At 49.2% G+C, this 16,649-nt stretch overlaps 1 protein-coding gene across 6 annotated transcripts in view; it reads left to right on the top strand.

Annotated features, from left to right (window-relative positions):
* LOC135234450 (histone deacetylase 7-like) overlaps positions 1–16,649 on the top strand; it is a 77,705-nt gene that overhangs the window by 51,757 nt on the left and 9,299 nt on the right. For all 6 annotated transcript variants that reach the window (XM_064299074.1, XM_064299075.1, XM_064299073.1 and 3 more), the window contains 15 exons: positions 543–665; positions 1,322–1,425; positions 2,703–2,804; positions 3,296–3,467; positions 4,901–5,097; positions 5,361–5,579; positions 6,335–6,545; positions 7,391–7,524; positions 7,644–7,764; positions 8,232–8,281; positions 11,103–11,210; positions 12,728–12,783; positions 13,217–13,304; positions 14,404–14,523; positions 16,356–16,453. In XM_064299074.1, coding sequence (XP_064155144.1) covers positions 543–665; positions 1,322–1,425; positions 2,703–2,804; positions 3,296–3,467; positions 4,901–5,097; positions 5,361–5,579; positions 6,335–6,545; positions 7,391–7,524; positions 7,644–7,764; positions 8,232–8,281; positions 11,103–11,210; positions 12,728–12,783; positions 13,217–13,304; positions 14,404–14,523; positions 16,356–16,453 — 1,903 coding nt within the window. The remainder of the gene's footprint in view (positions 1–542; positions 666–1,321; positions 1,426–2,702; positions 2,805–3,295; positions 3,468–4,900; positions 5,098–5,360; positions 5,580–6,334; positions 6,546–7,390; positions 7,525–7,643; positions 7,765–8,231; positions 8,282–11,102; positions 11,211–12,727; positions 12,784–13,216; positions 13,305–14,403; positions 14,524–16,355; positions 16,454–16,649) is intronic.

Raw genomic sequence — 16,649 nt, 5'->3', positions numbered from 1 at the left:
TAATATACATACCTGTACATATACATACCTGTCGCATATACATACCTGTGCATATACATACCTGTACATATTCATACCTGTACATATACATACCTGTGCATTACATACCTACATATCACTTGCTATACATACTGTCAATCAACCTGTGCATATACATACCTGTGCATATACATACCTGTACATATTCAAACCTGTGCATATACATACCTGTGCATATACATACCTGTACATATTCAAACCTGTGCATATACATACCTGTGCATATACATACCTGTACATATTCAAACCTGTACATATACATACTTGTACATATTCAAACCTGTACATATACATACCTGTAGTGTACACATACACACCTCTCTCAGGTTCCGCATCATTGCTGGTGCATTGCTGAGCTCTATCCAGGCCATGTTTGCCTGCATCATTTCCAGATTAATTAAAGCTGCGCTGCCGCACCCCTCTGGTCCCGCGTGTGGCTCGCACCCCACCTTGCGAGCCGTAGGGCTGACGGACGCACCTGACCCGCTTTGTTTGTCCCGCAGCGTCGGAGCCCAACCTGAAGGTGAAGCACAAGCTGAAGAAGCACCTGAACACCCGGAAGAGTCCGCTGACCCGCAAAGAGAGCGCCCCGCCCACCATCAAGCACAGGGTCCCCGACACTCTGGGTATTTATCCCCGCCCCCCTCAAAGTCCCCGCCTCCTGGCAGAACCCTGCATTCTGGGTACTTAATCAAGATCAAGTCTCGGGTGGCCATTACCAGTGTACCCTTGAGAAAGATCCTAACTCTCATTAGCTTCAGTATATAAGGAGGCAGGTTAAATAAGGAAGCTGTGCAAGTTGCCCCGGATGTGCTAAACGCATACGATTCACCTCAACACGCACCCAGTACACCCCCAACAGCATTTACATTATTACTTACACTGTTTTCACCTATTAGTAATAATGTTAATGACTTAATAGTTGGATAATATGGTAATAATGAATTCCTCAATATCAGAAAATAATCAACTGATCATCTGATGAAAGTTTGTTACGATGATTTATTTAAGCTTGTTGATGTAAAATAATTGCAGGAGTGTGAGGGAGGGTTTGGTTCAATGCTGTGCTTTACTTTCAGTATCCGCAGGTGAGATTTGAACTTGCAACCCTCTGGATACAGCTCCAGTTGCCTAAGCGCTGCCTGGCATTGCTTTAGCTGTGTGATGCACACGCTGTAGCGTATGTGCTTATAATCCCGTGCCCTGTGTTGTGGTTCTGTGTTGCTGCCCACCGCTGTGGTGGTTTAGTGTGTGACCCTGCTCCTCCGCCCTCACCCCACAGACTCCTCCCCCAGCAGCAGTAGCACCCCGGTCTCCGGCTGCAGCTCCCCCAACGACAGCCTGGATAACGGGGTCCTCCCCGCCGCGGCCGGGCTGTCCCACGAGGTGAGCTCCGCTCCGCCCGCCCCCACACCACCACACCCCCCTAACAGCAGCGGAGTGAGCTCCAGACCACAGTTAGGACTCTCCCCTGTTTACGCTTCCTCCCGGCTCAACTGACACTGACCTCAGTATTTACACAGGGATTAATCTTCCTGCGTTTAGCATTACTCTGAAGTCCATTGGCTACTTTAAGCGCAATATTCTCGGTCCCCCTCTTGCACCTGTTATGGCACTTGATGTTCCGCTGTGGGTTTATTTAATGACACCTGTGTATTGTGACACTGATAAACCAGTATCATCTGCACTCTTTGTCTGCATGTTTTCGTGTGCGCTTCAGCAGATGCTCTAATCCAGAGCGACTTATAAAATACTTGAAAGTACATGTAGGCGTGACAGATAACGTGCATGTTCACTCACTCGTAGGCAAGATAGCGCGTTAAGCTCTTTCTGGCTCGGCTGTCGAGGGGGGGTCAGTAGGAGAGAGAGAAGCAGTTAGCATACCGAGCGGCGCGGAACCCGCTCGCGCTGCTCGGAAAACTCCGTCTCGTAGTGCTGTTATTTCGTTCAGTAGCCTACCCACTCCTCGCCCGGTGTTCAGTCCTGCTGAACCGAGTGAAAATGTTTTCGCTAAACTCGTTCCGTGCGCTCTGCTATGCCGCCGAGAGCGAAGCCAAGTCAAATGTTTTGAACAGCGTCGCCGGGGAAGGACATCCAAGCAGCCGCAGGCCGTAGCCATGAGACCAAATCTCTCCCCCGCCTCCTCCGCGATGAAACCCTTTTCTTTTCTGCGAGCGTTTCCCCTTGCATTCGTAAACTTAACCCCACACAGCAAAAAGTCCAGGAGAACAAGAGAAAAAGGAGAAAAGAGAAATGTTTGTCTCTGAAGAACAGTGAGTGTATTTACTGCTGTAGTGCAGGTTGTCCCCGGGGTGGCTGACCATGCAGAACGGGACCCCAGCAAATGTCACATTCGCACGCATTGTGCCACTGCCCAATTTCGGGCAACCGCAATGTATTTGTTTGGTGTCGCTGGGATGTATCTGGGTTGTGTGTATTTTAGATTTGACTGGTGCATTTGGCGTGTGTGTTTTAGACCTGAAGGGCGTGTTTGGTTTCATGTGTGTATTTTAGATATGAACTGTGTTTTTGTTGCATACGTATATTTTAGATCTGAACTGTGTTTTTGTTGCATGTGTATATTTTTTATATTAATGGTGTTTTTAGTTGCATGCGTGTATTTTCGATATTAACGGTATTTTTGGTTACATGCGTGTTGGCAGGCTCAGAGGCTGCTGCTGCAGGATGGCACCCTGGCCCATTTCACTGTGCCCAGCATGTCAACCATGCCCACCATCACCCTGGGGCTGCCTGCCAACGCCAAGGTAAGGAAGCAAGTCTTCTTGTTATGATACTTTAAAACTATAAATAAAAAAATATATGTATTGTAAACGCATAATTTCACCGATATTGAGAACAAATGTCTTTCATATAAGTGTTTGTTTTGGTGAGAAATGTTGCAACATAATTGAAACTTCTCAGATATCTGGGAACGTTTTCAAATTTTACCATCATCTAAAAGTTGAAACATTTAAAATATTTGTCCCAGGTCCATGTATAGTTTCACAAGTTCGCCGGATATTTGTTTAAATGCTGAAATGTAAATTGTTTCCTCAAGATGTATATTTCTTATGTAGTACAAGTCTATGTTATAATCAGTACACTGCCCCCTACTGTCAGCATGCAGCATTTTTCCCTGTGAAAATTGCTGTCTCTGTGTGTGTGTGTGTGAGTAAAGCACTCTGTCTCTCTCTGTAAGTGAGTAAAGCGCTCTGTCTCTCTGTGTGAGTGAGTAAAGCGCTCTGTCTCTCTGCAGAGTGATGCTGATCTGGGCTCTATGAAGGTGGGCCGGGTTCCGGTTCTGGCCGGGGGCCCTCAGGTGTACCTGCCCCTGGGCCTGGAGGAGGCAAGCGGCCCGCTGCCCTCTCACCTCCAGCCCGTGCTCATCCTGGAGCCCTCCGGCCTGATGCACTCTCAAATGGTGGCTGGTGAGGCTTCCCCAACACACCGCACCCCAACACAGCACAGCTCAAACACACCCCAACATACTGCACCTCAACACACCACGGCTCGCAAACACACCCCCAACACAGCACAGCTCAAATATACCCCCAACATACTGCACCTCAACACAGCATAGCTCAAACACACCCCCAACACACTGCACCCCAACATGTCTCAAATGCACCCTATCCTCATACACCTCCTCACCACATTCTCAACACAGTACACCTCAAAACATACTCCCAACACGCTGCACCCCCACAAAGTGCTTTTCAAACACACCTCAAGCACATCGCACCGCAACACACCTCAAATAGGCCTCACCCTAACGCAGAAAATCTTGAACACCCCCCCAACACATCCTCAACACAGCATACCTCAAAACACACTCCCAGCACAACACACTCTACCACACTCTAAAACTCAATACACTCCCAACACACAACCAGCTCACCCCAACACAGTCCAGCTCATATATACTCCCAACACAACACAACCTAACACACCCTTAGCACAGCACAGTACTCCCACAACACAAGGTGAGCAAATGCGTAGATCTGAACCAAATGCTGGCCATTGTTTAAATGCAATGGTACATCGTTAAGTACTCTCTGGTACTCTCCGTAGTTCTGTAGTTTATCTTGAGCGTATCTCTTTGTGATGAAAAAAACTTGTAGTATTTTTTTTAATCACTAGCAGAAGTCTGGATGTTGTCCCATTGTAAGCAAACATGCAATGTGGAATAGCTGAGCTGAAGAGATGGTAAAACTTAAAAAACCTTCAAGTTTATTTGCTGTAGAGTAGGTCTAGTCCATACAGGTCTGCTGCATGCAGAGGAACCTGTGGAGCAGTGAACTGTTGGCTGATGGGCTGGAATTACACTGAGGTGCATTGACTACTGTGGCAATGCTGCCCCCTGGTGATAACTTAGTTGCACAAGTGTAATAATGCTTGAAACTGCAGTCAGGTCTTGTTGCAAGATTTTGTGCCTTGTTTTTAGATCCCTCCCTTTTATAGTAGATTTGACCTCATCTTGGCAGAATGGAACAGATAACATGCTGATAATTAGTTCATTTATCTCTGTCCCTTTGGAGTAATTTTTGAATTTTTGAGGAAGGTTCACACTGAACACATAAATACACACAGACATACACACACACAGTTTGCACTTGTGCAATGCACACAAACTTGACTTTATATCTGCTTCAAATGAGCATGTTTGTGTTCATATGTTACATACAAAATATACATATTGCTGCTTTATTTTGGTAAGTTATTTAGATATTTACTTCCAAGGCGCGGTTCTTATAGTATTCCTCCAGTCGGTAAATGTCTCCGGTTCTGCTGCATCCCTTTAATTCTCTCTCTCTCTCTCTCTCTCTCTCTCTCTCTCTCCCCCCCTCCCTCCCTCCCTCAGTTCCAGGCTTGGGTCATGTGCCCGTGCAGTTTGCTCCCCATCTAGAATGCCTGTCCTCTATGGGCCACAAGCCCCTGAGCAGGGCCCGCTCTGAGCCCCTCCCCCAGAGCCCCAGAGGGCTGCACCCCCACCTGCTCCAGCAGCACCAGAGCAGCCAGCACCTGGAGCGGCTCAAGCAGCAGACGCACCTGGGCAAGGTAACAGCGCCGCGGGAAAACAAGGCGGGCAAGATGGCCGCCGAGATCCTCTCCCTCAGCCGTACTCTTCCAGCCAGCGTTGGCTTACACTCTGAAGCACGCTGTCGGACGTACTGTGTGTAAAGCCGAGTGCTCGCCCGATCGCGGTGGCTTTTATTTTACAGAAGGAAACGTGAAGGCGGTGTTCTGCCTCGACCGCGAAAGCAGCGGCGCGTGTGAACCGGGAGAGATAGCGCCCTGATTGGCCGTCTGTCTCTCCACAGCTCATGTCGAAGTCGAGCGAAAAGCCGCGGCTCAAGCAGATTCCCTCGGAGGACATGGACTCCGAGGAGGCAGGGCCTGCCCCCGGAGACGTCCATCACGGCAGGGCGAGGGCGGAGTCACTGCGGGAGGCGGAGCTACTGCAGGAGGCGGAGCCTGGCTCTGCGGGGGACGGTCCGGGAGAGCAGATAAACCTGCAGCAGGCGCTGATACACAACCAGGTGGGCCATTCACAGAAAACTCACTGCTAATAATCCTCACTGAAGTGGCCTTATTATATATGTATTGTTTGAAACACATACCCAAAATGTTAGCAATGATAAAAATGAGTAAAAGTAAATTGTTTTATTACTGTTGTCAGTGCTTCCACAGTTTGGGAAATCAAACAAAAATCCTTATTTTCATCTTTAATTACGCACACCTGTGAAATGGAGTGCAGACCAGTCACAAAGCAGCATCCACAAGAAGCACAGAGGCCCTGTAGCCTGTGGCCCAATTAGAACCATCATTCAGAACCAGCTTTTGTAAATAAAACTCAGCTGTCACTAGAACAAAGAAGTCGCAAGCAATCTTCTGGTTACTTCCAGAGAATGGGGGCCGAAGGATCACGTGTAATTGTCCAAAGTCTGGTGAACATAGCACAAACATGCGCTCTTTCATATACCAAATTTAAATGTGATAAGGAAAGGTTACATGAGGTTAAATGAGAGAACTGTGTAACACACCTGATATTAATAGACCGGTTGGTTAATTTGATGCATTGTGGGGCCAAGGAAATTAGATCTTCTGTAGTAGCATTGAGTGCTGCAAGGTTTTATTTGTTCCACTGCATGTCCACCAGGGGGTGACATTGTATCACATGTACAGGAGAAAGTTTATCACAGCTCAGGATAATTGACTGCAATATTCCTGACCAGTCTTTGCCTCTCTCCCTCTCCATCTCCCCCACCTTCTCTCCATCTCTCCCTCTCTCCAGTCGTTGTTATGGGAGAAACAGAAGCAGTTGCAGCAGCTGCGTCGTCAGACAGCCCAAATGGAGACTCTGGCGGTTCCCATGGTGCTCGGCCCCGCCCACCGACCCCTCTCCCGAACCCAGTCCTCCCCGGCCTCCACCTCCCTCCTGCTGCCGGACAAGGCGCTCCCTATGCCTCCCACAGAGACCCCCAGCAAGCCCCGCTTTACCACAGGTAAGAGCCACGCCCAGGGGTGGTCAGGGGGCATGTTTAAGAGAGAAGGGGCCTGCTCCCATCGCTTAGCTGAGCATACTTAGGATTCATAGAACAGGCGTTCCCATAGCACAGGCATTCAAGTAGCACAGGCACTCCCATAGCACAGGCATTCAAATAGCACAGGCACTCCCATAGCACAGGCATTCAAATAGCACAGCCATTCAAGTAGCACAGGCACTCCCATAGCACAGGCATTCCCATAGCACAGGCATTCAAGTAGCACAGGCATTCAAGTAGCACAGGCATTCCCATAGCACAGGCATTCAAGTGGCACAGGCACTCCCATAGCACAGGTATTCAAATAGCCCAAGAATTCAAATAGCACAGATGTTCCCATAGCACAGGTGTTCCCGTAGCCCAGGCTGAGATGTACAGGTGGGTTGTGAGGCAAATGAGAAGTTAAAAGAGAAAAGATTTATCATATATCATTGATTTACCTTGACGTGCAGTTATTTAACATGCTGAAAGCATATGTATTCCATCTGAAAATATGTTGGTCTACATTTCACTATAAGAGGTGGATACCAGGAAGTGTATCTGCTCATTAAGTGGATCCTCGGCACAGAAAGTTTGGGTTGGGCCATTGGAATGGTTACTGGGCAGAGTTAGTAAAGGTGATCATGTGCTCAGGGACACTTCCTGTTCACGGATGTAGGGAACATTTGTGGGCTTGTGCCAGTCTGGGAGGCTGGTGCTGTACCCAGGGGAGACGGCTCGGAATCAGGAGGGCTGGGAGTAATGATGCACAATGTGCAGCTTTACTCACTGTCTGTCTGTCTGTCTGTCTGTCTGTCTGTGCGTAGGCTTGGTTTATGACTCCCAAATGCTGAAGCACCAGTGCACCTGTGGAGACAACAGCAGCCACCCAGAGCATGCTGGGAGAATCCAGAGCATCTGGTCCCGACTGCAGGAGAGAGGCCTGAGGAGCCAGTGTGAGGTACAAAAACCCCCAGCTGCCCTGGCCCATAATCCCCTACACCCCCTTCCCACAACACCCTGCTCACCCTTCCCACAATGCTCCACTCCTGACCCTGGGGCTCCTGGGTGTCTCCTCAGAGTATCCGGGGCAGGAAGGCCTCTCTGGAGGAGCTGCAGTCGGTCCACTCTGAGCGCCACGTCCTGCTGTACGGCACCAACCCCCTCAACCGCCTCAAACTGGACAACCGCAAGCTGGCCGGTACACCCCACCGTACTCTCTCACACACGCACGCGCACGCACACACATGCACACACATGCACACGCACGCACGCACACAAACAAACACACACACACGCGCACATACGCACACGCACACGCACACACACACGCACGCACGAACACAAACAAACACACACACACGCGCACATACGCACACGCACACACACACGCGCGCGCGCGCACGCACACACACACATGCACGCACACGCACACAAACAAACACACACACACATGCACATACATGCACACACACACACACACACTCACAGAGTATTCCAGAATCAACTATAAATGTCACAGAGGTCACACACATCAATAAATTGTCATATGGATATATCTATTACAGACAACACAGTTAATATATATGTTTATCTGCATTATTCCTGACCGGTCTGCACCTCTCTCCCTCTCTCTCTCTCCCACCCTCTCTCTCTCTCTCTCTCTAGGAATCCTGTCTCAGCGGATGTTTGTGATGCTACCGTGTGGCGGTTTTGGGGTGAGTGAGGAGTGGAATGCACACACACACACACATACACGCGCACACGCACACACACACACACACACACACACACCCACACACTCTGCTGGCTGACCTCTTCAAAGGGCATCTCAGCACCTTATTGCAGTTTTGCCATTATCTAACACACTAAGCAGAATTAAAATGTTCTCAGTTTCAGATTTGACTGCTCTGTTACTATGTTATAACACAATGACCAGACCAGGTTCTCAATCTGGTGTTTTCTGCTTTATGACTGTGTTATAACACATCTGAGCAGAGCCTAAAGGTTGTCTATCTGGATTTTACTGCCCTTTTACTGTTATAGCACACTGAGCACAGCTAAAAGGTTCTCAATATGGATTTTACTGCAGCATTACTGTTTTATTATTGAGTAGATCATAAAGAGAGTTTGTTTTCTGGGGTTGTTTGATACCATTTCAGTTTTAGTATATATTTGTGATTGGCCCAGTCCTGCAAACTTTACAGTGGAGTTCATTTTAGAACATTCGGGGATTTGTGGACTAAAGCAAGAATATACACTTCAGATAACAGTGACATAATGCACCAAAACAACCTCATTGGTTGCGTTTGCCATGATACTTTCTGCATATTTCATTCATACAGCTGTCATACTGTGCCCTCCATAATTTTTTGGACAAAGACATATTTTTTTCTTGATTAGCTCTGTTCGTTACCTCTGGTCTTTTAGATTTATAATACAACAATTCAAATGTGATTAAAGTGGTTAAATGAAAGCAGATTCTCTGCTTTTATTAAAGGATAATTTAATTCATTTAGGTTTCACCGAAAATGACACCACTTTTAATGCGTAGCCCCCCATTTCACACTTGTTTTGCGACAGATCTAGCATTTTGTTTCTTAAAATTCACACGTGTGACAGGTCCCGAAAAAGAACTTTGCGAAGGTAAATGCAGAACAGTGAAGTGAAGACACGCGTAACTGGACTCTGAGACTGGGTGAAGGATGGGGGAGCGAGAAAGAGAGCATGTGGGAGAGGTAGAGGGTTTGATTGCCTTTGATGAGGATGGAACGGTGGAAAAGTGAGTTGGGGGCTGAGGGAGAGAACGAAGGGGTGTAACGGGTGGGGGGGTTGGGGGGGGGTGTGAGGAGGACGCTCGGTGTGATAAGCGGCCTGGTCGCCGTGGTTTCCGGACCCCGGCCCCTCTGGTGATGCGGCTGATTGGAACAGCATGACGGCGGCCAGGATGAAAGGGATGCCTCTGAAATCACCCAGTCACCGTGCCAAACCGCCAGACATGTGAGCGCAGAGAGAGAGGAGGAGGGAGAGAGAGAGAGAGAGAGAGGGAGAGGGAGAGAGAGGAGAGAGGAGGAGAGAGAGAGGAGAGAGAGAGAGAGCGGGGAGAGAGAGAGAGAGAGAGAGCAGGGAGAGAGAGAGAGAGAGAGGAGGGAGGGGGGGAGAGAGAGAGAGGGGGGAGAGAGGGAGGGGGGACGGGAGAGAGAGAAAGAGAGAGGGAGGTAGGGAGGCGGAGAAAGAGTGGGGGGGGGCAAGTGAGCGAGAGCGAGCGAGAGGGGGAGGGAGGGTGGGAGAGAACAATGCGAAAGAAAGAAAAGGACTGAGAAATTGACTTGAATCGCATGGGAACCCCACCAAACCCATCTTTATTCAGTTCAGGGTTCTGCTGTTTCCTTTTTTTTTTTTTTGCTCTTCAATATGGAACTGATTTCATAGGGCTTCCTGTTTTGATGCGATTTCTGCTGGAGCTCTGCTTTCTGCTGGTGCCCTAGCATGTTGTCGATTTGTTCCTCTCCCACACTTTCCTTACAGCAGCTTCTCTCTCTGGAGGAGTAACTGACCTGCAGCCCGCCGTCAGATCTTGGCGGGCCAGTTCAGTTTTAAAGATATTCCTGCCAGTGCACTACACTGGCTTTGGAAGAAGATAGGATTAGCTAAACGGCTTTATAGACTGGAGGAAAAGCCAGCGATTGCAATCGGCAGTAAAATGTCTATTTTTGTGTCGTTCTTGAACGCAAGAATGTTCTTGAATTATACTGAACTTGCATTTATGTGCAAAGGCTGTGTTTTGGCCAGTGCCACCTTCAGGAAGAGGTGGAATGTGATACAGTTTCAATAAAATTGAACAAATAATTCATATTATGATGTCATCACACGTGATGACTTTGCTCAGTGAAAAATCCTAATATAATCCAGCATATATTACATTCCGTTCACCTAATTCTTATTTCAAGAGCTCAAGTAGCAACTATAAATATTATTCCAGTTAAAAATAATAATTTTCCCATTTCATATCTAGTCTTTAAATATAAATAGCAAATTATGGTATTTAAAAGCATTAAAAGCTGACTGGGTAATGGGTATAAATCCAGCAGTAGGGCTGGCCGATACAATGTGCCAATAATGAGCGAATATTGTTTTTAGCCCAGTGGGCTTTCTTCTTGTATTTGTTTACTTTAATCATACATGATGGAATAGGGAGGTTCCACACTTCAGGCCTCGGGAAATGCTTTGGGGACGAGAGAAGCATCATTACTTCTATCTACTGGGTTCTTCTAACAGCCAATTAACACAGTTCTTTTGTCTATCACTACGGCATCAACTTTGATTAAAGAAGAAACAGATGTGTGGAAATCCATGGGGGTGTGACTTCAGGCCCATATTGTCTGAGCGAGAGAGTGATGATGTCACAGCTGGACTGCGTGCCCGTTCTCAGCAGATCTCCGATTGGACAAACCCGTCGCTTGTTTTGTATGCTTTTGTTTGTTTGTGCGACGGACTCCGCTCACCGATTGGCTGCGTGTGTGTGGCTCCCCTCTGCAGGTGGATAACGACACCATCTGGAACGAGATGCACACGTCCACCGCGTCCCGAATGGCGGCCGGCAGCGTGACGGAGCTGGCCTTCCGCGTCGCCAAAGGAGAGCTGAAGGTGAGCCCCGGAACCCTAAAGCACCCGTACCCCCCAGTCCCAGTACCAGCGTCCCCATGTCCTCAACCCCAACCCTGACACACCCGTACCCCCCAGTCCCAGTACCAGCGTCCCTGTGTCCACAACCCCAACCCTAACACACCCGTACCCCCCAGTCCCAGTACCAGCGTCCCCATGTCCTCAACCCCAACCCTGACACACCCGTACCCCCCAGTCCCAGTACCAGCGTCCCCATGTCCTCAACCCCAACCCTAACACACCCGTACCCCCCAGTCCCAGTACCAGCGTCCCCATGTCCTCAACCCCAACCCTAACACACCCGTACCCCCCAGTCCCAGTACCAGCGTCCCCATGTCCACAACCCCAACCCTGACACACCCGTACCCCCCAGTCCCAGTACCAGCGTCCCCATGTCCACAACCCCAACCCTAACACGCCCGTACCCTCCAGTACCAGCGTCCCCATGTCCACAACCCCAACCCTAACACACCCGTACCCCCCAGTCCCAGTACCAGCGTCCCCATGTCCAAACCCCAACCTAACACACCGTACCTCCAGTACCAGCGTCCCCATGTCCACAACCCACCTAACACACCCGTACCCCCAGTCCCAGTACAGCGTCCCATGTCCTCAACCCAACCTGACACCCCAGTACCAGCGTCCCCATGTCCTCAACCCAAACCCTGACACCCCCAGTACCAGCGTCCCCATGTCCACAACCCCAACCCTAACACCCCCAGTACCAGCGTCCCTATGTCCTCAACCCCAACCCTGACACACCCGTACCAGCGTCCCTATGTCCTCAACCCCAACCCTGACACCCCCAGTACCAGCGTCCCCATGTCCACAACCCCAACCCTGACACCCCCAGTACCAGCGTCCCATGTCCACAACCCAACCCTAACCCCCAGTACCAGCGTCCCATGTCCTCAACCCCAACCCTGACACACCGTACCAGCGTCCAGTCCTCACCCAACCTGCCCCCAGTCCCAGACGCCCATGTCCAACCCCAACCCTACACCCCCAGTACCAGCGTCCCTATGTCCTCAACCCCAACCCTGACACCCCCAGTACCAGCGTCCCTATGTCCTCAACCCCAACCCTGACACCCCCAGTACCAGCGTCCCCATGTCCTCAACCCCAACACTGACACCCCAGTACCAGCGTCCCTATGTCCTCAACCCAACCTGACACCCACTCCAGTCTGACCGACAGCCAGTCACCCACTGCCCCCAGCCACCTCCGACACGGGGGGCCAATCAGCTCTTGGGCCGCACCTATTGAAACACAGGAGTCTGCTGTAGCGTGTGTCGGGTCATCCAGTGGTGCATTGTGGGAATGGGCCCCTCAGGATTTCGGTAACAGTACAGTGGTCTGTAATGGCCTGAAATGGTTGGTCGTGGTCATGATCTGTAATGGTCAGTGATGACTAGTAATGGTCTGTAATGGTTAGTAATGGTGATTAACTGTCTGTAATGGTCTGTAATGAGAACCGTGTTTTTCTTTTTTCCCTTCAGAATGGTTTTGCAGTTGTGAGACCCCCAGGACACCATGCTGACCCATCTAACCCCATGTGAGTGGTGTGTGTGTGTGTGTGCATTTGTGTGAGTGTGTGCATGAGTGTGTCAATTCTATTTTTAAAAATAGAATTGAATTGAGAGTACATATGAGCCCCTGTGATGTGTTTTAGCACATGGGCGTATGTGGTGTGTGTTAGCCTGTGAGCAGCTGCGATGAGCGCGTTAGCGTGTGAGCCTGATGTTGCCCTGTGCAGGCTAACCACACGGGCAGCTGAGGCCTGTGCTGTCAGCAGTGCATGAGGGTTATTTATGAGCCATAATAAGGACGGAGCTCTATGGGAGAGATGGGATTTATGGCTCTCTCTCTCTTTAACTGTACTTCTGGGGCTGCCTTCCCTCCTGACCCTGTGTCATTGCTATTGTTTTCCAGTTTTAGACCATTTGTGAAATCTCTCTCTTTCTCTCTGTCTCTCTCTCGTTTCGCAGGGGGTTCTGTTTCTTTAACTCTGTGGCTATTGCAGTGAAACAGCTGCAGCAGAAGCTCAGTGTCAGTAAGATCCTCATCGTGGACTGGGTGAGTGGAGCAGGGTCTCCCAGTGCCCTGGAGTACAGACATAAAAAACACACACACACACACACACAGGCACACAGACACATAAACACACACACACACACACACACACACACACATACACACATACACACACATAAACACACACACACATAGACACACAGACAAACACACACACACACATAGACACACTCACACACACACATAGGCACACACACAGACTCATGTTCGCACGCACACAAACACACACACGCGCACACACACAAACACACCCACACGCTCACAGTGCAGTCTGCGTCAGTCTGTCTGGGATCTTCATACTGATCTTTATTGTCTCATTTTGGTCCAGCTGGTTTTGTATACATGCAAAGCAGAATGAATTAAGAGACTGCTGCTCACTATGTGAAACTTACAAATAAGCATTATTAAATGGTCTGGGCAGCATTCTAAATTTATAAGTCGGCGACCATTGATACAATAACGTTGTGATTGCAGGAACTGAAATGAATGATTAAGAACATTTGTTTTACATTGAATATCGCAGTTCTATCAACACTGAACTAGCTAAACAGTTTCGTGTATAATGCCATATTTATTCAATTTCGCGAGAGTCCACTAAGTATGTTGCGCCCTATTGGCTCCCATCTGATCACATAGGCGCTCAGTTGAATGAAGACAGCTTCACTACAGTTCTGCTAAAGCAGTATAGCTGCGGTTTTGAAGCGAATGGAGTGGATGGCTAGCTGGCTATCTGAGATGCTCTCTTGCATCTTTGACAGTGTTACTTCAGCTGGTCAAAAATGTATATATGTGTAAGTATAGGCCCTACACAAAATGTGCACAAATCAGAACAACGCTGTAAATAAAAAATGAAAGCAAAAACGCAACAAGTTATCGTAAAAATAACAAAGACCGCAGGCTTTATGGAAGTGGAATTTAAATGTAGGTTTTAAAAAGCTTGCTATCGGACGGGTTTGTTCTTGTTTAAACTATCATTTGGAAACTGAAACCCACAACAGGGGGCTCCAGCGCTTTTACATGCAGGTGCGCGGATGAATTCACACCAGCTGACCCTGACAGTGCCCCTCCTTTCTCTCTTCAGGATGTTCACCATGGCAACGGTACACAGGACGTGTTCTACAACGACCCCAGCGTGCTCTACATCTCGCTCCATCGCTATGACAACGGCAACTTCTTCCCTGGCAGTGGCGGGCCGGCTGAGGTGAGCTCGCAGACCCCCTGCACTCAGTGCTGCTCCAGTACCCTCCCCTCATTGGATCACTGTATGACAGAGGCAACTACAGGCTGGGCGTGGCCTGTTCTAATGGCCAATCAGCAAGAGTCATTATGAGCTGCAGGTCAAATGATAGATGGGGAGAGCTACCCCTGTGTCCTTTATCTGTGACACAGTCACAGATAGACTCTCGCGTGCAAACATACACACACACACACACACACATAATTGCAGACACGCACACATGCACATACACACAATCACAGCCGCATAACCTCACACAGTTGCACACACGCACGATCACACACAAGCACACATGCATATTTGCACAAACATTATCACACTCCCTTTCTGTCTCTCAAACAAGCACACACACACACACACACACACACACACACATCTATATTTGCACTCACTCATAACACTCATGCATACACACATGTACAAACACTCTCTCTTTCTCTTACGCACACACACGCACACACACACATGCACCTTTGATGATCATGTCTGGACTTGCTAACGTAGCCCAGTCTATGATGTTACCATATGACTCGGCCTATAAAAAAAGTGGAAAAAGAAGACAAGGGAAAGAGGCCATTTGGGGATAAAGAACAACAAAAGAAAGAGAAGATAAAAGCGGAGTAATGCTGTGGGGGGGTGGGGGGGTTGGCAGGGATTGGCGGCACTCATGTGGTTTGCGTTTGACTGCGTGTGCATCCTGCTCATCTCAGACATTGACTGTCTTTAACACACTCACTCGCACGCACACATGCAGACACATGCTCACTCTCTCACACACATGTGCACACACACAGACCCACACACACACACACACACTCACTCTCTCACACACGTGCACACACACAGACATGAACACACGCGCGCGTGCACATGAACATGTGTACACACACACACACACACACACACATTGCACATCCCAATGTCGTCCATATCTCAGAGAGGGCCTAGCTGTAACACACACAGGGACCCCACATACACACACTGGCCTGGGTCCCCATTGCTTCACCCCGATTTCCACAGTGCCAGTCCAGGCACCAGCCCCAGCCCCAGCCCCAGCCCCAGCTCCAGCTCCAGCTCTGGGGCCGTCCCATGTCCAGGCAGGGGGCTGCTCGGCTGGCTTCCCAGCCTGTGAGAGCCCAGCTGTCCCTGTGGGCCACTCTCCACTTCTCTCCCAAGATCCTTCAGGCCTCGGCTTTATTTAGACACAGTGGGCATCTGTCCTCACTCAGAAATAGACAAATAAAGGAAAACGGGTTTCATGTGCTCTCCGCACGCGATGGGCTAATTGTCTCACAGAGGTCAACGCGCTTTCTCTCTGCCCAGATCACTTCGGCATCTGTCAAACTGTGTTACTGTACGACTGCACACATGTTCCCCTGATAAGGGTCCGCTAGCATTCTGATTATGCGCTTTTCTCTTAAAAAAGAGAGGTGCTGTAGTACGCTCCGGTGCCCCTGCGGGTTTCACGTATAGCGGCATGTGCTGGGTCAAATGCGTACCAGAAACGCTTTGAGTCTTTAGGTGCCATTAATATTGGGACCCGCTTCTGCAGAACCCTGGGACTTTTCTAGGAAACATGCTGTGCCAGCCAAAGTACCACGTCAAGCAGTCATATGAATGCGCAGTTTTGTTCTGAATATTTTGCTTTGCTGTTTCTTTTTTTAAATTGTCAGTTGTCGTCAGTTGTCAAGCTGTAGGACTTTTTCTGGTGCCTAACGGGCAGAAGCGTTTTGTCCCAGGTCTGGGGTCTCTGTCCTCTGTGCGGAACGTTCTAGCATGTCTCCTGTCTGCTCCAGGTGGGCTCTGGCCCTGGCGAGGGCTTTAATGTCAACGTGGCCTGGACGGGCGGTCTGGATCCCCCCATGGGCGACGCAGAGTACCTGGCAGCCTTCAGGTAAGGACACACCCGGCTGACGACTGACCTCCCTGACCTCTGACCCCTGAAGGGTGGTCCCCAGGATGGAGAGTACAGGGATCTTTATTTTTGGGGATTGGTTAAACTACATATTTATATAAATATGTGAATATTTATATAAATATACATGCATAATATCATAATTGCTGAAAGCCCAAACATGAGGTTATTTGTT

This window comes from Anguilla rostrata, chromosome 11 (genome assembly GCF_018555375.3).
Source record: "Anguilla rostrata isolate EN2019 chromosome 11, ASM1855537v3, whole genome shotgun sequence".
In the NCBI taxonomy this organism is placed as follows: Eukaryota; Metazoa; Chordata; class Actinopteri; order Anguilliformes; family Anguillidae; genus Anguilla; species Anguilla rostrata.
The sequence above is the reverse complement of the archived record's forward strand: the minus strand, read 5'-3'. Positions and strand labels throughout refer to the sequence as shown.